Genomic DNA, 23,334 nt, shown 5'->3' on the forward strand with positions numbered 1-23,334 from the left:
GCCTCCATACTGTTAGGTAATACTTGGGAATTTTGTACTTTTCTGTACATGCTTGTTATGTCTATAGCTGACCTTTGTAGGTGTATTCCTGGGAATCCAGTTCTGACCATTGTGATGAGCCCTCTGTCCCACATCAGTACCAGTGCACTCACAGCCTTTAGCAGGAGCCTGCTTTTAATAAATTTGTTTCAGGGAAGGTACAAAATAACAAGAGACACGTGCTTTGTTTAGATTTTTGTTACAGTCACTAAGAAATTTCTGCCTTTTCCTGGTTGCAGGATGGAGAATGTGCTCTTTTATTTCCTTCCTTATCTGCTACTCGTGTGGGATGATGGGGGTGACAGGATCACCGACTTCTCCTCTTTGCCTGGTTTTACTGGGGAGCTGATAAGCCAAACAAGTGATTTTCCTCTCTTCCAGATGGAGATAGGAGATGATTACTGCCAAATTAGTCACTGGTTTGTTGATCTTTTAGCATTCACTGTTGTAAACCTTCATCTTGGGCAGAAGTGATGGGGAGCAGTGATGCTGAGGTTATTTCTTCTCATCAGTAACAAGCTTCTAATCTGATCAGCTCTTGTTTTCTGAGGTTTTTTGTTTGTTTTGGTTGGTTGGTTAGTTTTTGTTTTCTTTTCTTTTTTTAATTACTATCTGGAAAATTCTTGCCATTAATACCCATAAGACCAGCATGGAAATCTTAGAAAACTGATTTGCTACCTGATGGCATCGAATTTCCAGGAATGTTGACAAGGAGGTGTAAAACCTACTAACAGCTTGTGTTTTGAGATCCTGTGTGTGCTTCATAGAGATGCTATGTTGACAGAGCATATTTAGGGGAAGAAATAAATATCTGCTTACACTCTAAGTACTATTCTTGAGTGCTTGAATTTATCCAGAAGTGTGGATGGTATTCTTGAAATTTTAAAATGATGCTCCACACTTTCCTCTCCTGTACTACACTAACTGCTGTCAATTAGAAAAACTCCAAAGGTAAAAAGTTTGTCACTGAGGAATCTGCTAACCTTGTGAACTTTGAGTCCCATGAGCAAAACCTTTGTCTATCCAACAGGTGAAATCCAATGTCAAATGGTTTTTGCATGCTGGGTATGATATAAGCAAAGAAATCTTCTGACCATTTTCTGTTCTTTAAGGAATTGCCTTAAATTTTAGGGTCCATGCTTTACATTTCCCAATTTCCCATGCTGCTTAATGAGCATGGACTAGTCTCCTATGCAGAAAACACTTGATGAACTGGCTTTCTTTTCCATCAGTTTAGTTTTATTTTCATTACTTTTCCCTGTAATTTGTTTATTGGTTTCCATATCTTTGAAAATTTTATTACTCTGTTATTCAAGCTAAAAAATAGCTAATTTTTCTTTCCCAAATGAGTTGCTTGAAGCAAAGTACCTATGAATACATGGGTATTTTAATTCACTTACTAAATGCATACAGAGAAAATTTACAAGCTGCCTTTTTACCATTTTTTAAGTGTCTGCTGACTGTTGCATAAGCTAAATTATTTACAGTATGAAGCCTCACAAAAGAGTAACAGATTTGGGTTATTTACTTTCCTGATAAGAAAAGGGGATTGAAGTTGCTGTGATATGCTGCTTTGTTAATTTTATATTTGTTCCCCAGTGTGTAAAATCTTTTTAAAGAACTAGCATGAGTATTGGCAGACTCTTTTGAAATGGTGTGGAAGGGGTAAGATTAAACAAAACATGAAAAGGTCTTAAAAATATAAGTCAGCAAGTGTTTGATAAACATAAAAGTGCTCAACAATAGAAAACCTTTAGGATGCTTGATTTATTTGCTTGTCTGTGAGAATATTCCAGGGTGGAAGGCAGGGGCCAGTTGTGGGGTGTCACTGTCTGGGTCTCCTGATCCTGAGATCCCCACAGGACATGCAGGTGGTTCAGAGTCCGTGTTTCTCCCAGCCCCAGCACCAAGGAAAAGTGCAGGAGGCTGTTCTCTGAAGTTTTCCATGGTTGTTTATTGTTTCTCATCTAAGGAATTTTTCTCTAGCTGACAGCAGTCTGTCCAGCTTGTCGTTCATGGCAGAAAAGCCTCAACTCTGGGCTGGGCTTGTTTTTATACTCTAAATTACGTATCTGATGTTTACAATTATTTTCCAATACACTACAATTTTGTTACACTCTACAACTTTGTCCCATCCAATCAAAGGATGCCAAGGTGGCACTCCAACATGGATGGCATGAAGAAGAAGAAGGAAGAGGCATACCACCCTCAAAATCCTCCATCTTAGCTCCAAACCCCCTAATATAAACATTTCTAAAAAATCACTTTTTCTAGCTTCTAACAGTTTAATTTATATTCTATTTATTTTTTGTGACTTGTAATTCTTCCTGCAATGTTGGTAAATTTCTCCAGGGACTCAAATCCAGTCCCCAAGACCCCTGGGCACCATGCCAGGACCTCTGAGACCCTGTCAGGGGAGTGTAGAAGCATTCAGGGGAGCCAGGGGAACACCCTGGACTCCCACAGTGGGGTTTTATGATGGGTTTGTTGGAGCAGTGCAGGTGCAAACCTGTGGTGAGGTGTTGGGGAGGGGACAGAAAAATTTTATAAGTGCTTAGCAAGTAGTTTTGAAGTAAAAATGTTAGCATACTTTGACATAGATGCTGAAAACAGCTATGTTATGGTTTGAGGCCTTTTTTTTTGTTTAAATGATACTAAATGCCACAAATACCAAAGAACCAATACACATCCTGTCCCAAGCCTAGCAGGAAAGGTCTGAAGATAAGGGTTACAGATAAAAAAGCCATAAAACATAGTAATTTAATACTTCCTATAGGTTGCATGCAAATATTAGGAAATTAGTATATTGTATTAAATTGGTTATTGGAAATTAGAATATTCATCATAGAAGAATACTTATTGTATTGTGAACGGAAAATCGCACTCTTACCTCTAACCCCTTACCTCTAGTCTCTCTCTCTCTCTAAGCTCTCTCTTACCCCCTTGCTCTTATCTCTACACTCTCTCTCACACCCACACCTTTATAATAAACTACAAACCTAAAACCAAAAAACAGTAAGCTCCTAAGTCTGTCCAGCAACCGTCCAGCAATCCAACCCCCACAGTGAGGCTGGAGGGTGACGTTTGCAGCGGTGCCCGGGACGTGCCACGCTCAGAGTGCCACCCCTGCAGTCACTGGGGCTCACCAGGTGTGTCTGTGCCCGCAGGTGCCCCCAGCCCCCGGGACAGCGCGGCTCCCGCCCTGCTGGTCCGGCCGCGCAACGCCAGCGTGGTGTCGGGGAGCAGCCAGGCCACCCTGGAGTGCGTGGCCAGCGCCAGGTAAGGAGCACCTCCAGCTCTGCTGGGGCTCTCTGCTGTCCAGAGAAGGACTGAGCATGTTGCTTTCATTTTTTTATTGTTATTAATTTGGAGATTGAAGCAGAGCACTCACTCTTCTGAGCAGCCTTATGAGTGATCTTGTTTGTCCAACATTGCTGAATTAAACACATTGATTTTTCCTGGCCAAATGAGGGTACAGGCAGGGATGCTTTCCCACCTGCTCCTCACATGGAAAGGAAAAGAAGTGCTGTTCAAGCAGCAGACATTATCATAAGGAAAAAATTATGGTGAGGACTAATAATATTTCAGCTGTTGCCTATCAACAGCAGAGGTGATGCTGTTGAACAGTTGGCGCTTCCTAGTAAATAAATTTAGTGAGGATCTCCTATGAAGTCATTTTTTCAGGCACTCTCATTTTGCAGTGATTATTGCTCAACTGTTCATAATGCACTGTAATACAGAATTCACAGCATTCCTGCTATATTTCCATCTAGTTGGCCTAGAATACATTGAATTTCAGTAGAAGTGAATAGTTGAAGTCCTTGGGTGATAAGACCAACTGATTTACTTTCCCCTCTGAGGGCAGAGATGTTCTTGATATGATTAATATTGTTTTGGTAATTGAGTTGTAATGAAAGCACTTCCCGTGCAGCTGATTCCCATAGCAGTATTTACTCCTTTTGCTTGGAGAAATCAAATTATTAGCACTTAAGTTCTATTGCTGTATCAATTAGCTGTACTTGCATAATGCCACTTGAGTAGTCTGTAGTCCTTGATGTGTAGAAGTTATACATGCATTTACTTTCTAACAGTGTGTTTTGGGGATAGAGGAAGACTTAAAGAAGTTTTATAATCTGTAATATTAAATTCCTTATGTGTATATATATATATATATATATATATATATATATATCTACACACACATAGAGAGATAATTCTGTATCATGTATGTTTTATGATTTTATTCTTTTATTTATTTTTTTTTGCAGACCTCTTGAGAGGCTGAGTATGACCTGGAAGAGAAATGGAATCAAGATCACCAGTGGCATCAGCAGCTTTGGGAGACGCCTCACCATCACCAACCCCACCTCTGCTGATGTGGGGATGTACTTCTGTGAAGCCAAACTCAGAGAGAGCACAGAGGAGCCAGCAAGAGCAAAAGCTTTCCTTTCTATATTGGGTAATTCTCAAGGCAATGTGTTTTTTAGTAAAAAAGGCTCTCAGCTGAGGTATAATAGGAAATAAAATTGATATCTTAATATTTCATTGACCTTACAATTGAACCTTTCTTCAGAGAACAGAACAAAGGAGGTGAAGGAGGGTTATCTTCCAAATTAATTCAGCCCTTCTTCCCTGCTAATATAAATTCATCAAATAGATTTTTTTAAACACTGCTGTGATTGTAAATCCCCTGTGAAACTATACATTTAATGGGAATTTTGAGAAATACAGTAGTAAAATCCGTAATGGGCAGCTTCCCTATCTTGGCTTTTAGGTGCATTAAATCCTGATTAACTCCTGGCTTGCTTACCTCCAGTTTTCATATGTCAAGTGCCTGTATTTTTGAAAGAAGGCTTTTAGGAGCACTGCTGTGCCTCGTGTGCTGCAGGTGCCAGTCGGGTCCAAGGACACTGGGCAGGCACAGGGCATTGCTGAGGCAACAGGACAGGGAAGGAAATGCCATTAAAGCAGCTCTGTTTGCTGGACCTTCAGCTCCCAGGGAAACCTTGGAATTAATGCTTTTAAAGGGGCCACTGCTGCCCTTTCCCTGCCTGGCTCCACCACCACCTCCCCTCTGAGTGTTGCTGTGGGGAGGAGGTTGGAATTTGGGAATGGTGGCTCCTGGTGTCTGAAATTCTGCACGTTAGCACAGTGCACACAGTGTGGAGTGCTTTAGGGCTTTCAGACTAAAAGAGGTGCTTTGGACTGGGGACACTGAGGTGGTTTCAGCCAGAGATGATTGTGTAAAGTCAAGCTTTTGTCTGTGGGGGTGTCCTGGGGAGATTGTGGCCCTGGAAGTGCCACCAGTCTCAGTGTTGCTTAGGGTTCAAGCAAGTCCATTTCTGGAGCTTTGCAGAGGGAATGCAGCCCATGATTCTTTACATCTTTGAGCCTTCTGAAAATACAATTTTAAAGACTGCTCTATGATCTGTATTCTGCTAAAGCAGTTTGAAATAGCTGCTGTTAAGTGAGAAATCAGCTCTTCCCTCTGCAAAGCTCCATTCCAGATTCATTTGGAGCACTGTGTGTCTGTTATATTTATTACCTGCTGGACAAAGTTTGGTTCCAGTCTCTTTCCTTGCCCTCTCTTTTTTTTTTTTTTTTATTACCCTCCCTTTAAGGAGCAGAGATGGATTTCACTTATTTATAGGTTTTGTTTAAACTCTTCCTTATTCATGAGATTTTGTTGTAGCTGGTTTGCCATTGTTGCTGTGATGTCAGATCCAGCCAAATGCAATACTTAAAGCAGCCTCTTGGTTAATATAAAAGATTCTTAAGTACAGTTATAAAAAAAAAAAGAAAAATAATCACTGGGGAATCATATTAAACTAGCAGTGCTTTGGTAGCTTACCTACTCTCTTATTTTTAAATGTTTTATTTATTTCCTATCCAGTTTTAGGAGGCTGTCAGGGAATGAAGTTATGAAAAGGCCTGTAGATAAGAACAAGCAGATGAAAGAAAGCAGAAACAAATTGGTTACCAATTACTTTTATTTCCTTCTGATGGAACATGACACTTCAGATGCAGGTGTTTACTCAATGTGTCAGCAAAGCCTGATAGATTTCTTTATTTATGAGTTTCTTGAGCTTGCAGGATGGATCTCTAATTCTAAACAGGGAGCCAAATCAAAGGATTAGTAGTTAATGCATAACTTATATTCAGCTTTAGAATTCTTGGATGGATCTTGCTGTCATTTAATTAGTCAAGGGACGAGTTCTAGAGTAAAGTGCAGACAAGATTCAAACCTAAGGCTTTCTGCAGTGTATCTCTCTTAGTCCATGGGGGCAGTACTTAGAGAGAATCAGGAATGCTTGTCCATTTGCATGCATAAAATATTTGTAGTGTGGATGTGTAGATTGGGAGCTGATAATGAGTTGTACTTCTTGGGAGAATAACACAGCGCGGACTTAATGAGGGGTCTCGACTAACAGAAGGAGGAAGTTGGTTTAAAAGAAGAGGTTTGTTTGCAGAATGGGAGAAATCAAATGCAGCCCCTCAATAGCATGGCTGAGAGCTTCTGTGGATCAGTGGAGAAAAATATTTTGCTATTAACAGGTAGAACAAGGGTAGCAATAAAAAGATGTATCAAAGATGTCACAAACACTGACTTAATCAAAGCTTTTTCCCAAGTATATCAGTCCTTGACTTTCCCAGTTAAGAGAAGTCACAGTTTGAGTGTGGCTCAGGTGGTGACCAGAGCTCTATTAGAAGGCAGTGAAACTTAGCACAAAGGCAGCTACTCAACAAATTGTTATTTGTGACCCACAGTGTTATCTCAGGAGATTTTTTTTTGATGTTTCTGAGAATATATCTTGGTCTGTAAATTAAAATCACAATAATATTAAAAGAAAACCAGAATCTCCAATGTATTAGAGTAGTACACCATAAACAAGAAGAAAATCCTCTAGTTATGTGCTGCTGCACTTTTCTTCTGAATGTGGCAAAGAACTCCCTGACATCTTCATATTGTTCCAGAAAAGATAAACTGAGGTGGTTCCAAACCTTGGTTTTATTAGCTGCAGTTGTTATAAATTTTTAAAGGGTATCATGTTCCTCGCTTGGCAGAGTAACAGTTTGGGAAAGATTTGTTGCAGATTAGATAAGAGCACATTTGTTTTATCACTAACAGTTTGAAGATTAAGTAATTTAAAGAGTCTTCCCATGAACAAACCAATTTGAAAGCTGAGATAATCTCAAATTCTTTTGCTCCTCTTCTGCAAGTTTTAGTGACAAATGGCAATAGTCATTTCTTAAGTGACTGTTCTACAGGAAATTATGAATTTTAGGAGCTTAAGAAAATGGGGAACCAAACTCTTCCACTGTATGAAATCCGAACTGCTCTTTAATTTAAATGTAGCCAGAAAGTAAAGCCTGAACAAAATGAAAAAAACAATTAGAAAGAAGGGCCTGGCATGATGAGTGGTTGTATAGGACTGAGAGTTGAAGCCTTGTTGGCTTGTCCAAATGAATACAAATGAATAAAACACTGTGAGAGGAGAGGGCTTCCTTTCTTTTGGAGTATTTTTGTGCCCAGAGATCTACATTAAGAGACATGTTATTCTCATCTTGGGAGAATTCAGGAACACATCAGAAGAGTTCCAGTGTTGGCCTGAAGGGCTGGGCTCTGCCATGGGCTGGGGGCTGTTTCTCCCTCCCTGTTCTCCAGGGGTGTCCAGATGCTGAAGGGTCTTCTTTGTGAATTCTGCTGCTCAGGAATTTGTGTTGTGTGCACAGAGCTGCCAGAGCAGAAGTTATTTCCCTCTGTAGCCACGAGCCCCTCAGCACCTCCTGCTCAGACCTCTGCAAACAGCTGCTCTCCTGGCTCCAGCTTAGACTCTGAAACACTGCAGATGCTTTCTTTGAAGGCAGTGGAAAGAATTTTTCATGTGTGGTGCTTAAGAGAAGATCCTAATGACTGTGTTCATCTGCTGTGTAGGAAAATAATAAGTTTTCAGGGAAACTGTAATATGAAATGTCTTCAGACTCACCCAATCACACTTTGGGCTCAAAGGAAAGAAATATTGGCAGTTTTTGATTTGTCAAGCCTCAGAGGTTCTGAGATGGACACAGACATTCTGCCTTGAGCCCAAATGCAACAGGACCTATCCCACAGGGAAGTAGTGGGATTTCTGGGCAGCCCAGCTCTGTCTTTGCTATTCCCAACAATTCTTCCTCCTTTCAGCCCTGCAGACAGGACATGTGTTCCCCAGGCTGTTATTTCAGAACACACAGACTGCAGCTCACAGTAGGGGTAGCAAGAAACCACAAGGATCTTTTCATCTCTCTCTGTTTTAACCTGATATTCATGCAAAGAAACTTCCTGCTCCAAGGAGGCTGCTGTACCTGCATCCACAATGGGGCTTCTCTCCCAGCATGGCCAGTCTGATCTTCTGTCTGGAGTTACAGACTTTGTACCTACAAGGGGCTGTCAAGCTTCCAGTTCTTCTTCCTTTAGAACATATTCACCAAATAAATTAGTTTATGGTAATGCTGGAGGAAGGCTTCCATGTTGAAGGCTCAATTTTCCTCTTAAATATGCAGCTCTGAGTTTCTGAGAGATGCAGGAATTTGAGCTTTGGAGGAACCCCTGGGGCTTTCTCTGTTCTTTCTGACTTTCATGTGTGTATCTAGGATTAGGTCACACATCTCCAGTGCAGCTTGAAGGGTATGTAATGGATGCTGACTGCTATCTTTTGAATGTTAAAATCAGTAACCATGTTACTCTGCACAGGGGAAGTTAGAACTGGATCAAATTTTGCAGGCTCCCAAGGGCTTTTCTAAGAGACATCTTTCCAGTGATGTCTGGAGTGCAAAAAACCCCTGAAACCCTCAACAACTATTAAAAGCACACATTTATATTCAAATACTCTTTCCCCCCCCTTGCCTGTACTTGACATTTTAGTGAAGATCAGTCAAACACAATACAATATCTGAACAATGCAGGATCTGTTTCTTTCAGCCTAACGTGGGCTGTGACCCCTCTCGTTGCCACAAGCCACAGAGCCAGCAGGGTGAACTCAGAGTAATGGGTCTTTTCCTATTCTAACTATTGTGATTCTGTAATTTCCAAAAAATTTATATGTTTGACCTGATACCAGCAAATTACTGTCATTCGTAAAAATGGCCATGTGTGGGGACTGGCATGTTATAGTCTTTGGAAGACATTATAATTTCACCACACATATTAAATTTCAACACATGATTATTGCCTTCAACAATAAATGTTACATTCATACTGTGTGGTTCAAACCAAGCCTTATAAATATGCAGTGGAGTTGTGTGTAGAGCCAGCCAGAGTGCCCCCTCAGAATGCCATGACCCCTGTAAATAGTGCTGCATTTTTATGGCCCCTTTCTGACAGTCATTCACCAGGTGCTGTACAACCCAAATTCAGATACTCTGAATTTCTCCCTTGCAGTTAATGCTGGGCATTCAGGCCCTTGGGCACAAAACCTGACATGCAGATGATCCATCTGACACCTCTGGAAAGTGAGGAGCTGAGGTTTCACTTGCCCAGCACCTGTAACTGGAGCTGTCACTCCACAGCCTGAGTTCTGTGGCTCCACAGGAGCTCTAGACATCCATGCTGCTGGTGAGTGGATGTGGAAAAGCTGCACAGTTGCATGGAAACCTCAGACTTCTTCACTTGGAGGGTGACAGAGCACTGGAAGAGGCTTCCCAGAGAGGTTGTGGAATGTGGTTCTCTGGAGTTGGTAAACACACACCTACAGCCTGCCCTGGATGGACCTGTTTTAGCAGGGGGACTGGTGTGGATGATCCCCAGGGGTCACTTCCAACCCCAGCCATTCTGAGGTTCTGTGTGAAATTGCTTTCTTATTTGATTCAGAACCCCTTAGGGTGCCCCTACACCAATATTCCTGGAATTCCCTCATTCCTTGCACCACCAAGGCTAATTTTCAACACGTTAGACTTTACCACAGCACTGTTGTCCATGTGCTGTTCTGGATTGTCCAGAAATCCCTTATCAGTCAGCCTTGTCATCCCACCCAGGCTGCTCTCAGTCTTTAGGCAGTACAGGCCATAAATTGCAGAGTTGCTTCTGGAAGGTTTTCTGTATCAGTGCTTGTCTTTCAAGAATAGCATCTGACTTGTCTGTGGGCAGCTGTGGTCTCTGTGTCGGGTGTAGCCTTTGGAAGTGCTTCCAGATGCTGGAGTGGCTGTGAGAACAGAGTTCAGCAGGGTTTAGTCTGGGGGAAAAGGTGAGTCTGGGCTTCAGGACCAGAAATCAAATCTGTTGGCACCAAAAGCCCTCTGGGATCTGCCTGTGGCTCTTAGATTGCATCTTTCTGCTGCTCCTGTTCTTTTTCTGTCTTGTCTGCTTCTGTTTCTCCCTGCTTCTTTCAGAAAAACTGATGTGAGTCTTCTTTTTATAACATCACATCCTGTTTGCTGAGTGACAGTTGTCACTGACTTCAGGTTCTTTGTCACATAATTTATTGCTTGATACCCTAAGCATCTCTTAATATCACAAGTTTCTTTGAGGGTGACAAACAGCCTGTGTGGGATTTAAAGGAAGGAGCACAGGTTGCAGATTAAGATTTTGGGAGGGACACTGGGAAAGACACCTGTGTAAATATGCCAGGTGTAACTGCAGGAGCTGTGCAGCAGCAGCAGCACATAAACAGAGGTCATGGAACCAGCAGCATCTTGGAGATCACATTAAATGCTTTGTAGCTGGACTGCAGGCCCACAGTGAAGATAAATCTGCAAATTTATCACTGGTGTGTGAGTATGTTGCTGATCCAGGAGAAAGTTTGAGGGTGGCTGAAGGTTGCCAAGTTTAGAGATTGGCCTGTTAAGGGCAGAATCCTTTGTAAAAGGAGAGATGCAGTCAGGACCTCCCTAAGCAAAGGATAAACTTCAGTGACTGGAGAGGCATTCAAAGAGGAAACCCAAACTTAAAAGGGAGTGTCTGGATTTGTGAATGTGTGTCTGGATGCTTTCCTGGCCCTGCTTTGTCCTCACCCCACAATCACATCAAATTTCCAAAGAATGAAATATTCACATTTTATTTTGAGACATGGATGTGTGGCCACAGACAGGACACAAAGATAAGGACACTGGGCTGAAAGTTTGGGATTTCAAAAGTTAACATCCAGAGTAATGGAGCACAAGGAAAACACCAGGCAGGGCTTGGAGGATGGTGTGAGAGGAAGGAGAGTACTCAGAGTGAAAACATGGACTTAGATGAATTGCAGAGGACTCAGCAACTTAGCTGATCAAACATGTCAGTGTGTGCCATCAGTGAATTTCAATTAAATGTTCAGCTTTCCAATTTGTTGTTGAGATTAACGCATGAGATCATATGCAATAAATCACAGCTTATTATGCATGTTTATTAATGGCTTTATATTTAGGCAGTGAGGATCAATAATGTTAACATGTGTATATTATTAGAATATAATAAATCAGGTAGCTTGTTTTTATTGGTTTTGCTGGGTAAACAACTATTCCAGGCTGTTTGCAACCTCCCCTCCTCCCCTGCATGGCATGCTGAAGACTAATATTGATTGGCTTTATTTGGAATGAATACAGAATTGTAATCTCCATTGGTGCTCAGACAAGACCCCAGTTCTGTACACCCAAGCAAGTATTTTATTGTAGTGAGAGGGAAGAACTGCTGGGAAAGGGGAGGTTTTTTTCTAACCTGGTGCCTTCTGAAGTCACCCCTGTGCAATGACAGCCACACTTGCTGTACTGTAGGTAGCAACAAGATTTTGCAGGATATATTTATATGATTTTGATTTTATCTACTAAAATGCTGATGCCCTAGCAATAATATAACCACAAGTCCTTTTTTCCAGTCATGTTTGGTGAAGAGATTTGAGAGCAGGTCAGCTCAGATGACCTTGGATCTTGCAGCCTCCTACATATTTTAAAACATACTCAATTTCCTCAAAATGGAAATACAAATAACTCAGTTTCACGAGTTACTTACATTGCCTTTTCTGTATTTTCTAAAACTTACCAATGAGTTTGGTTATGCTGCAAGAGAACTGTATTTATAATCAAGTAAAATCCTTCTAAAAGCTGTACTCAGATGATAATTGCTTTGAACAAACTATGACAGTCTTTAGTTACCATGATAATAACTGCAACCTTAGTGCCTCTGGGACTTTGACATGATGCTCTTTAATTTTATGCTGCATAGAAGAAAGAGTTACATGCCAGCATACTCTGCAATTTCTGCAGTCTGGTCTTTGTTTAATTAAACATCTAATATCTTTTCTTTAGCCCTAATGATAAAGTGGGGATTTTTATGATTATTACTATAACTTCAATTAAAGCATTAAATCTGTTTGCTTTCACGAAATAAAACAGTTGAGAGGAATTTCCTTTAATTATGCTGCACTTGTCCTCTGATATTGACTCTGTGACATGCTATGGCACTTTATTTGACATGCTTCATGCCTTGCTGAGGTGAAATGCAGTCTAGATACTGAAGCAAACTATCCTATAAAATGCTACACTGTAAATATAAACCTTTATAAACCTCTCGGGAGGGCCTTTCTAAGCAAAAAATTAACATATTCCATGATTCAGTCCTATAAAACGAAAAGTAGCCCCTGCTCTGGGTGATAATTTGCAGTGCAGACCCCTAAATCTTTATCTTCATTGACTTGACTCTGGAATTCTTACTCAGCATAGCAAAAATTGTCAGGCTTTTTTTTTATGGTGCTTTTATTACCCAAAAGCCTGATCTCCAAATAGAGACAAACGTGGACAAACCAATCTGTTTGTACCCCCTGTATCAAACACACCACCTGGGGAGGGATTCTATGGTGAATTTTTTTTAATGAGCATCTGTTTTTCACTTTGATGTGGCTTTGCTTGTTAACTTTTGTTTGCTTTCCCCAAGAACCTCCTTATTTTACGGCTGAGCCCCCGAATGTGATTTTGGCTGAGGTGGAGAAGGACGTGGACATCCTGTGCCAGGCCATGGGTGAGTGCAAAAGTGTTCCAGCCTGGATTGATGCCATATATGTGTCCAGCATTAAAGAAATCATCTCATATAAACCATCTTTGTAAGCTTTTAATGTTTGGAAGTCTCTGTTTCATTGCTGATTATCACAGGTCCTATATACAAGCAAGAGGGGTGGCCTTTCCTCTTGGAGAATTGGGTGGTTTTTGTAATTTAGTTTAATTTGGAATAATGCTGGCGGGTTGGTGTTTGTCTGTGGGGTGCACAAGTCCTGTTCCTGTTGCTGTGGCATCCTAGAGCTGTCACTAGAGAAGAGATTGAAATACCTTGAGCCAGAAGATGGGTTGAGGGGAGAGCATGGTTATGGAACCCATCATTGCAATGCAAACAGTCCTTATTTTCAACAGTCTCTTTCTTCTAAAACTTAGGGAACTTTAATAGTGAATGGAAATGTCAGCAACATCTGAATGTAGTTATGAAATCTGCAGGAGGATTATTACAGGCACTTTTTAATTGGTAGGTGGTTTATTAATATAAGAGGCTTCAAATATCTAGAATTCTACCTGACTGAATCATATTTCAAGTTGAGCTCCACAGAAATGCAATCCCACCGATTTCAGCACTCTGGTGAGGTAGGAGACATTGTCATCATGTGTTTAGAGCAGGATTCTCAAAGTCACCAAATTTCTGCGTGACTCTGGCGAGGGACTGAACATTTTGTTGTCTCACTTTCCCTGGTGCTGAGTTTAAGAAGAAACACACATAAAATGCCATGAGGTCCTTAGGGAAAAAGATCACATCCCTGATTAAAAAAGCACCCAGACCTAAATAACAGCTTATTTGTGTGGTGTCTTCCTCCAAATCAGAGCCAATAAAGACATTTTTACTGTGTGATTGTGTTATTGCCACTACGATTTAAGCATTTTTCCCTGTGTTTTGTGTAGGAAAGAGTCAGCATTGCTTTTCTAAAAGGAATCTTTGCAAACTGTGTGATAAGCCAGTGTGTGTGTTAGGGGTGTTCTGGTTGATTTGGAATTTCAGAAGCCTATGATGAGATCTCTTACAAAAAGCTCTTATGGAAATGAAGCTATCAGATGATAAAAGACAATGTCTTCTTGTTCATTAATAGCTTTTTGAGCAAAACACAGCAGGACCTGCTGTCAGTGGAGTTCCCCAGGAACCCATCTGCTGTCTCAATTTTTTTCATGAATTGAAAAAAAAAAAAAAAGAAAAAAAGAAAAAAATATAATCCAAATAAAAACCTGAAGGAATCAGGGAGACCCAAGGTTGACTTCAACTCCTCCTTCTACCATCACTCTTGCTTTGAGCAGTTTAGCTCCCAAGGGGGTTAATGGGGCACTCATAACCATTCTCAGTGGAGATATGGAAACCTTTATTAGACAAAAATAATAATTTCTGTTCAACTCTTATAGTGCACATCTGATTTTCTGCTGAATGTGGTGCAGGAGCATGAAAACCTGTTTCCTTGTGGATTTTTTTGTTGAGTATCTGTAGCACATACAAGGGGCAGGTACTAGAATTAAACATAGAGGAATTTTGATCCATTATTACAGAAATCTGGCAACTGCCAGCACTTAAAAAGAGGGTAAATGAAGATTGTTGCCTCTCTGATCTCAGCTGGGAAAAGGAAGCACTGGGGGAACTGCAGAGCTGCCTTCTACCTTTGCTACAAATGGAAGACAGATTGTGCTTCCCCCAGCCCCATCAGGTCCTGTGCACAGAGCCCATTTGCCAAGACTTTGTGCACTATGGATGTGTGAGAGACAGATTAATTTCACAGTATAAGCAGAGATTAACTGTAAATAAAATTGCAACTTGCAGTGCCCAGCTCCCTGTAATGGAGTTTCAGGGTATCAGGCCACAGGAACCAGGCTCTGCTGTTTATCTTCTGCAGTGGCTGATGCTGCCTGAATGTTCAATGGGTTTCCTTTAAATGCTCTTTCTTATTTGCCTGTGGAAAGTTTAGAGCTGCAGGCAGTGGTGGTGGTGTCTGGGGAGTGCAGTTAATTGGACTTCAGTTCTACCTGTTTAGAGAAGTAGATGGAGGAGAAGCTTTGGGGATTCCCCAGTAGCTCAGTGGGATCTAGAGGAGGCAGTAAAAAATAAATAACAAAGATGATACAGTGAATATTCTGAGTCTTTCATCGAGGTTCTTAAGTTAAATTTGGCAGAGAGTCAAGCAGCTGTTTCACAGATGGAGGAGCTGAGCCTCAGGTCCCATAAGTTATTTGCCCAAGGTTACAAAGGAAGTGGCAAAGCCAGGACCAGCATCTCTGTTTTCTGCCTTCCCGTCTCCCTCCTGACACTAGATTAATTTGTCTGTGAAAAATAGTGCTGAATAGTGCTGCATGCAATTGAGAAATAAAGTTATTTTATTTATTTATTGGTTTTTTTTATTATGGCCAGTCTTTTAGGCCACTCTCACCTCTGAAGCAGCAGGGTCAAACAGCCAATACTGCTTGGAAAGGTAGAGTGCAAAAGGTCTTTAAAGTGTTCTCTTCTCTTCATAATTTTTTCACCAGAAGCTGTTTAGAGAAGAAAAGAAGCAAAATTCCTTTAGGGGTTATGTGGAGAGGAAAGGTTGTGGGGTGGGTAGAAGAAGAGAAGAAAAGCTGGGTTTAACCATTTTTACAGCCAAACAGGAGGCAAAATTAGAAGAGAATGTGTGTACAACTTGGAAGACAAATCTCTCTGGGAAGATCACTAAAGCCCAAATGAATGCTGCTGACAGGTATCAGAGTGCTCAGATAAGATCCTTTTATTCAGACTCATAACTTTGAGTGGAGGAAGATACCCGTAACTGAAAAGTAGAGAAATAGAGATGGTAATATTCAGTTTGTCAGCTGAGTTGGTGATAGGAAGGTGTATCTCACAGTGATTATAGGATTAGAGGGTTTGCCAATACTGTTAGTAGAATGGGATTTATGGAATGACACCAGTGTTAAAGGTTTGAGTGTTCTGAATGCAGGATTTCATTATTTCCTTGGTGCCTATCAAGTCTAATGTGTGGGAAAATGGAGTTGCTATTATTTAAACTTGAAATCATTTCCAGGCTTCTCAGCATCAGGAGAACTATTCCATTTTGCATCATCTGTTTCTTCATTACTCAGTGATAATTTGTATTTGCCCAGGAGGATTTTCAAGAGATGAATAACACTCTCACCGAGAATTGTGAACATTGAAATTTACGCTAATTCTGTATATGGGCTGTTGTATGAAATTTAAATTATGCCTATTGCAAACGTCTATTCTCTATCAGACAATGCACTTCTACATAGTAGGTTTCTTCCTGAGATGATTATCTGCATTATGAGTATATTTTATTTTATCAGCAGAACAAAAGCATCAGAGGTGATTGAAGTAAATGATACGTGTTTATAAAAGTAACAACAACAATTGGATGTTGTTTTTCAGTCATTTCCATACATTGTTTGTACATTCTTTCCAGAGTTAATACAGCTTTTGTCTGTATAAAGAGAATAAGTACACTGAGACAAGATGTGAATGGAAGCTTAACACAGTAGTATTTAACTTTGGGAGTTTTAAAATGATAATGATGATTATATAGATCTTCCCATGGCACTTCAGCTCTCAGAACATCAAGTGACTGCCAGCATTGCAGTGAAATTCATTGTCTGCAGATGCTCAATTCATCAGTGACATCCCATCCTCCATGCTTCAGTGACACTTCTTCTCTGTTTGGGCAAATTTCACTCACTCATGAATCTGAGTTTGTGGTCTCTTACCTTATCACAAGAGATTGTGTAGGTCTGAGGTTTTAACTGAAAAGTGTTCAAAGCACCCCAAGTGCTGTGCCCAGCTCTGGAAGGACATTGAGGGGCTGGAGCATTTCCAGGGAGAGGAACAGAAGGGTCTGGAGTGTAAATCCTGTGAGGACAAAGGTGGAGGGGCTCAGCCTGGAGAAAAGGAGGATCAGGGGGGATCTTCTTGCTCTCCACAACTCCCTGACAGGAGGTTGGGTGAGATGGGGGTCAGGCTCTGCTCCCAGGGAGAAACAGGATGAGAGGATGAGAGGAAATTGTGTGAAGCTGTGCCAGGGGAGGGTCAGGCTGCACATCAGGAAGCACTTTTCACAGAAAGGGCTGTCAGGAATTGGAAAGAGGCACCCAGGAAGGCGATGATGATCTTGGAGGTCTTTTCCAGTCTTAGTTACTCAATGATTATCTAATCATGTAATAAAATACCTGCCTCACTTCTGATCTCTGCACAGAAACCCCAGGATTTGATCCTGTAGGGATTTCTGGGATGTAAAGATAAAACATTGTCTGATATGAGCAGTGGGATGAGAGCAGCTGTCTAAGACTATTCTAGGCTCCTGACATCTCTTGAGGAAAAGAGAATCCTACACTATTTGTGTATAATAAATTTACAGCCACTTCATCCCAGCTGACGGGGACATGACAGCAACAAAAATATGTGTGAAATAACTGTGTCAGAGTTTGTGGAACATGCACATGAAAGAAAACAGGAATTAATGGGACTGTAAGTTTTATCTAGGCTAGGAATTTTATTTTCCTTTATGTCTGCTTTTTTCAAATAGCAGGTGAAGCTTGAGACTGAATAAAAATAATAATAATTTAAAGCTATCCTATTGTTGGCAATATGTTGATTATACATTGGCTCAAACTAAGCTGCTAAATTGGGACTCAAGTACAGCCATGTGAGCACTTCATTTTTCATGTGTAATTTGCCATTTCCTTTGTATTTCAGCTATCTTAGCTACAGAAGCACAGAGGAATCTTATTTGGGATGGAACAGTCTTACAGACTGGCTGTGTTGCCACACTGCTGCTGTTTAAGGAACACAATTCTGGCTTTCAACATGAAATTGCTCCAAATCTTATTTTGTAGTAGCATGAAATGTGATTGGGTGAAGAAAGTAATTTGATAACATGTTTTCTCAACATTCCCCTTTACTATTTGCTGGTTTTATTCCCTCATGTCCTAGAGTGTATTATTGCCATTGATAATGTGAGATGCAGCCTCCATTTATCTAAAGCAGCTCAGAAAAAAACCAAATAATTGGCGTAGGAAGACGGGAAAACAGGGATATGACCTAAAACATGTTCTGCAAAGGCTAACAGTGACGTTTCTCTGTTTGAGCAGGTGTTCCCATCCCCACCCTGGTGTGGTACAAGGACTCAGTCCCCCTGAGCAGGCTGGAGAACCCCCGGTACAAGGTGCTGCTGAGCGGGGGGCTGCGCGTCCACGCGCCGCGGCCGCAGGACGCCGGCATCTTCCAGTGCTTCGCCAGCAACCAGGCGGGGGAGATCCACACCTACACCTACCTGGATGTCACCAGTGAGTCAGCAGGGCTGGCACAGGCTGCAGGGGTGTCATCCCTATAGCTGACCCCACACCCATCACACAATGTGGTTTCTTAAGGGTGGAGCCCCAAAATGCCCCTGTGGCCTCAGCACAATCTGCTGAATCATGTGGAAAAGCTCTCCATGGCATCAGGAGAGCTTGGCTTGAGGTCAACTCCCCTATTTCACACAGCAAAAAGAGAACTTAGTAAAAAGAAAAAAAAAAAAATTAATTGTGAAATACTTTTATCTTTCCTTTATATTTCCACTCTAATGTAATTCCATTCTGAACTTGAGTTACTGCTTCATGATTGTGCATGCTATCATTTTATTTGCCTTTGTCTGCAACTGCATTTGGTCAGGGAAAAGAAAGAAAGTTCAAGTTAAATGTCTTTTTTGGCCAAGAAGTCAGATTAAATGGTTTTGTTAATGAAGTGCATGCTTCTCTATGGAAGAATTACAAATCCTAGTAGTCTCTTTTAACAGTGATTATTAACAGTCATTTCTGTAATATTAAACTTCCCTTCAGGAAGCTGATTTTTAGCCCAAGAGCACTTTGCACATACTGACCAGAATTCCTACTGGCCTGAGAAAATAAATCAGTCCCAGTTCAATATAGATCTAGGAAACTGCAGGAAAAAAACTGCAATAAAATGCAACTGGGGGAAAATAAGAGAGAAAGAAACTTAGAAAATGTCTTGGATAAGGCTCAGGTTCTAAATTCTTTTGGCTGACATTTAAGTTTCAAAGTTAATGCCTTTCTCAAGTTGCTTTTCATCTTAAAGAACTCTATTATGAAGATGAAGGAAAATAGTTTTGTTTATCTAGATTTCTTAAGTTCCCCCCAAACACTCATTTTGAGCTTTATCTTCCTTTTTCTTTAACCTGTCTTACTTGTACAGGTACAAGCACTGATAGATTTTTATTTTCTGTGTAGGTAATAAACAGGATTAGGCAATTCCTGGGAGATGAATAAGAAAAGGTTACAGTCACTGCTGAAAGGTTTTCATGTCTTATTGTCATGTCCTTCTCCATGATCAGCTCTATAAAAGTGGATGTAAAGTCGTCCTCAGTAATAGTTAAAGGATCTTTCTGAGAGGTGAGCCATTGAGTTGGTTTGATTTTTTTTTTCTAGACATCAAGCCAGCTTTTATCCAGCCCCCAGAGGACACCACAGTCACCGAGGGGATGACTGCAGTGCTGACCTGTGAAGTTTCAGGGGCTCCACGACCTGCCATCTCCTGGAAGAAAGGTAGCCACTTATGAAAATGTAGAAGAGCTGTAATCCCCATTTTCCTGCCCGTTATTGAGATCCTGCAGATCCATTCAGAGCCTCTTTCCCCTTCCCCTGGCCCCGTGAGCAGCGGGTTCACTGTGGGGCCATCATGAGCCAGTGGGTGGGATGAAACATTTTGGAAATCTGGAATTGCAGTCCCTGAGCCTACCTGACACTGACCATGCTGCTTCCCTGTGTGTTTCAGGAGAGCAGATCTTAGCCAGTGGCTCAGTGCAGATTCCTCGCTTCGTTCTCCTCGAGTCTGGAGGGCTCCAGATAACGCCCGTGTTCCTGCAGGATGCTGGCAATTACACTTGCTGTGCAGCCAACTCTGAAGGAGCCCTGAATGCTTTTGTGATGCTGACAGTGTGGAGTAAGGATAATGCTTTGTTTAAAGTCTAACTTTAATCAAGTATTAATCAGTTTTTGTTGTAGGCTCAGGAAATTTTCATAAGTAATTATGCTTTTCTCATTAATGGAGTAACTTGTATGATTTAATAGGAATAATGTGTCTATTTTAGGAAGCCTATCACAAATACTCCTTTTGTTTGGAGAATTATGCATATAAATCTCTGTTTTGTGAAAGGAAGTGTATTTAAATAGAGCTTCAATCACAATTACAGTTTTACTCAGGTTTTGCTTTGGCATCTCACATTGCAACTCTGAGCCTTTAACTTGTAGATTTGGCTGTTTGCAGGTTTCTGCCTCCAGGAGTCTGCAGGCAGCACAGACCTGTCTGTGCTGGTACTGAGGCTGTGGCACAGTCACAGCAGATAGGATTTTCCTCACACTTTTGTATTCCTTGTGGCTCTGGGTGCTGTTGGAAGCCAAATGATTTTAGCTAATCCCTCACGCTACAGACTGGTGTGGGACAGGGCATCCTATGAAGTGGTTTTGTCATTCACCATTTTAACTTGATCTCTATATTTTTTATTTCTTCTGTTGGGGAAGTGAGTGATCCAAGAGGTTCACTGTTACTCCTAAGTGAGTTCAATTGAAGTGTAACATGGTTTTTACTACTCAAGGTACAAAATAATGATCCCTGAGCAGGGACTAAGAGCAACTGAAAATAATGAAGATGATGAGAATTAATACAGAAATGTTGTCACCTTCTCTCCTCTCCAACAATTGAAGTACTGATTTTACTGCTGATGTGTGATGCATATTTGGCATTTATTAATCCCCAAACTCTGCAAGCTAAATCAGCCACATTTTTCCTTTTGAACTTGGGAATACCTGAAAACATTTCTGTCACTAACTGTAATGTATTTGTGTTATGTGGCCATCGTGTTTATGTCTTATTAACAACATAAACTTTGTAGAAATATCAGGATGGTGTAAATTGAATGATATCCAGGTGTATGGATCAAGTAAAGGAGATCCTTCCTATTAATTCTTGAATGGTTCTTATTAAAGATTGTTCCTGTTCATGGTAATGCATGAGGGGAAGAAAACTGAATATAACCTAATGTTTGTGTAGCAACATTATAAAGCCAGAAGTCTTACACAGGTACATCAGGAGTAATGCTAAAAATTCCATGGTATTTAGAGTCAGCTTTTGATTTTGCTGATGGTCCCTTCTTGTGCATGTATGAGATATCACAGTAGATGCTGATTGATGATCTCTGTAGGGATTTGGGACTTATTAACATTATTCACATATCTCCCATGCTCATCCTGGTTGTCTCCCAGCCTCAGCTGATGTTCTCTGCTGCAGCTCCTGTGTGTGACACATAATGGGGATCTTTCACACTGTATCTGGTTGCTGTAGTTACAGCAATTATTGTGTTCTGAGTCTCCAGGAGGGGCTTGAGTAAGGATGTTCTGAAACATTTGAGTAAACAACATATCTTTCTTATATGGAAGATTTTTCTTCCAGGAGCTCCTCCACTGTCCTGGAGATGATGAAGTTGTAAGGTGCTGTTTAAGTTTACCTCTTTCTCGGTATTTTTCAAGTGTGTTTTTCTTTGCACAGCTTTTCCTTGTTCTTGTTTGGTTTTTTGCCACTCCAAACAGCGTTCCTCATTTCCTGACTCAGTGTTTGCTTCCACACACTCATTAAGACTTTAGGGAGTTGCCACAGACACTGGCACAAGCCAAAGGAGAGTTCAGAGAGTTTTACCATCCCTGTGATCTGGGCTCAACTCGTGCCCTGTGTGCTGTGCCTGTCAGCACCCCGCAGCTGTCACCAGTGTCAGTGTCTGTAGAGGGAGGGGAGCTGCACAGCAGAGCCTTGCTCTGGCTGACAAAGGCTCAGTGGCTGCTCTCTGAGTGAACAGCCACTGCCAAAGGCTCTAATTCCACCTGAGCTGTGCCTTGTGCTCCTTTCAGATCGCACGTCCATTGTCCAGCCTCCCGAGGACAGCACGGTGATCAAAGGAACCACGGCCACCCTGCGCTGCCAGGCCACCCACGACCCCAGAATTTCAATCAGGTCTGTGGTGTCACTTCTCATTTCTGTGGTTTAGCCCAGCTTAATTTTATGAGCTGTGTGACTAACATTAGGTGAAAAGTTTCGGGACCCCAGATTTTCACACCAACCCCCTGATTACTGCATTATAAGGTTGTACACGGTATCATTAATCATATAAATCCCATCTTCCATTTCAGCCTTATGTATTATTTACAATGAGCTATGTTCCACTTCATGACTTCAATATAGCCTTCCATGATTTTACTGTCAAGGTTAATACACTATCAATAAAACCAACTTGTCAGAGGCTGATACTTAATGAGAGTAAAAGCCAAAGAGAAGGAATAGGATTTCAGAAGTGTTTACTCTGGGGTGCATAAAAACCACACCAGAGATGCCCATGTTTTTGGAAACAACTCAATAACTTGGGCTTATAGTCTGTTCTAAGCGTGTAAAGAAAACCAGAACTTGTCTGGGCTATTAAAATTTGAATTAGAGCATTTAGAGGAAGCTCAAAACTTGAAAATAAATTTGCCATGAAAATTAATGTAGTCTAAAAGCAACATAAATGAAATAAAATGCAAGGAAGAGCTTGGAGAGTGTTTGAAGGGCGACCTGCTGAAAGAACTTTGGAAAGAGAAATATGGGTATAAAAATTTCAGTCAGAGGTGAGAAATTGAGTCTGTGGGCTCTCCCCACCTCTGTGACATCTTGGGAGGTGTGGTTTTGATATGTGAGCTCTAGCAAACCTCCAAGTTTCTGATCCTGGCAGTCCAATGTTACAGAGCCTTGGCAGAGCTGGGCCAACACCCACCGTTAACTGCAGAGTTAATGTTCTGGTGGGGGTGAACTTAAGAACTTGGACATTTATGAGTACTCCATCTTTTCCTTGTAAAACACATAATATCTCGGATGGAATTACATTTTTCATTCTGATCACTCGATCTAAAACCTGAATTTGTAAAAGGCACTGCTCTTGAGAGTAGCTGCAGGGGCCTGTCATTTTTAACACGTGATGACAGGAGCTGATCCCTTCCAGCAGAATGAAAATAAATCTATCCTGCTGTTCTTACGAGTAATCAATAACTGAAGCATTGTAATACTCAGGTACCTCTGGAAGAAGGACAGTGCTGTAATAAATCCATCCAGCAGTTCCAGGATCACAGTGGAGAAGGATGGGAGCCTCCTGATCAGCCAGACGTGGTCGGGTGACATCGGGGATTACACCTGTGAGGTCGTTTCCTCCGGGGGCAACGACTCCAGGACAGCTCGGCTGGAAGTGATGTGAGTGCTCCAACTTCAGTGTTCACTACCCT

General features: G+C 41.3%; 1 protein-coding gene across 3 annotated transcripts in view; it reads left to right on the plus strand.

The window, feature by feature from the left end:
• SDK1 (sidekick cell adhesion molecule 1) overlaps positions 1–23,334 on the plus strand; it is a 385,780-nt gene that overhangs the window by 229,538 nt on the left and 132,908 nt on the right. For all 3 annotated transcript variants that reach the window (XM_056503413.1, XM_056503412.1, XM_056503414.1), the window contains 8 exons: positions 3,207–3,318; positions 4,308–4,498; positions 12,920–13,003; positions 18,130–18,324; positions 19,465–19,581; positions 19,811–19,978; positions 21,937–22,039; positions 23,126–23,302. In XM_056503413.1, the coding sequence (XP_056359388.1) occupies positions 3,207–3,318; positions 4,308–4,498; positions 12,920–13,003; positions 18,130–18,324; positions 19,465–19,581; positions 19,811–19,978; positions 21,937–22,039; positions 23,126–23,302 (1,147 nt within the window). The remainder of the gene's footprint in view (positions 1–3,206; positions 3,319–4,307; positions 4,499–12,919; positions 13,004–18,129; positions 18,325–19,464; positions 19,582–19,810; positions 19,979–21,936; positions 22,040–23,125; positions 23,303–23,334) is intronic.

The sequence above is a fragment of the Oenanthe melanoleuca genome, chromosome 14, assembly GCF_029582105.1.
Source record: "Oenanthe melanoleuca isolate GR-GAL-2019-014 chromosome 14, OMel1.0, whole genome shotgun sequence".
Taxonomy (NCBI): Eukaryota; Metazoa; Chordata; class Aves; order Passeriformes; family Muscicapidae; genus Oenanthe; species Oenanthe melanoleuca.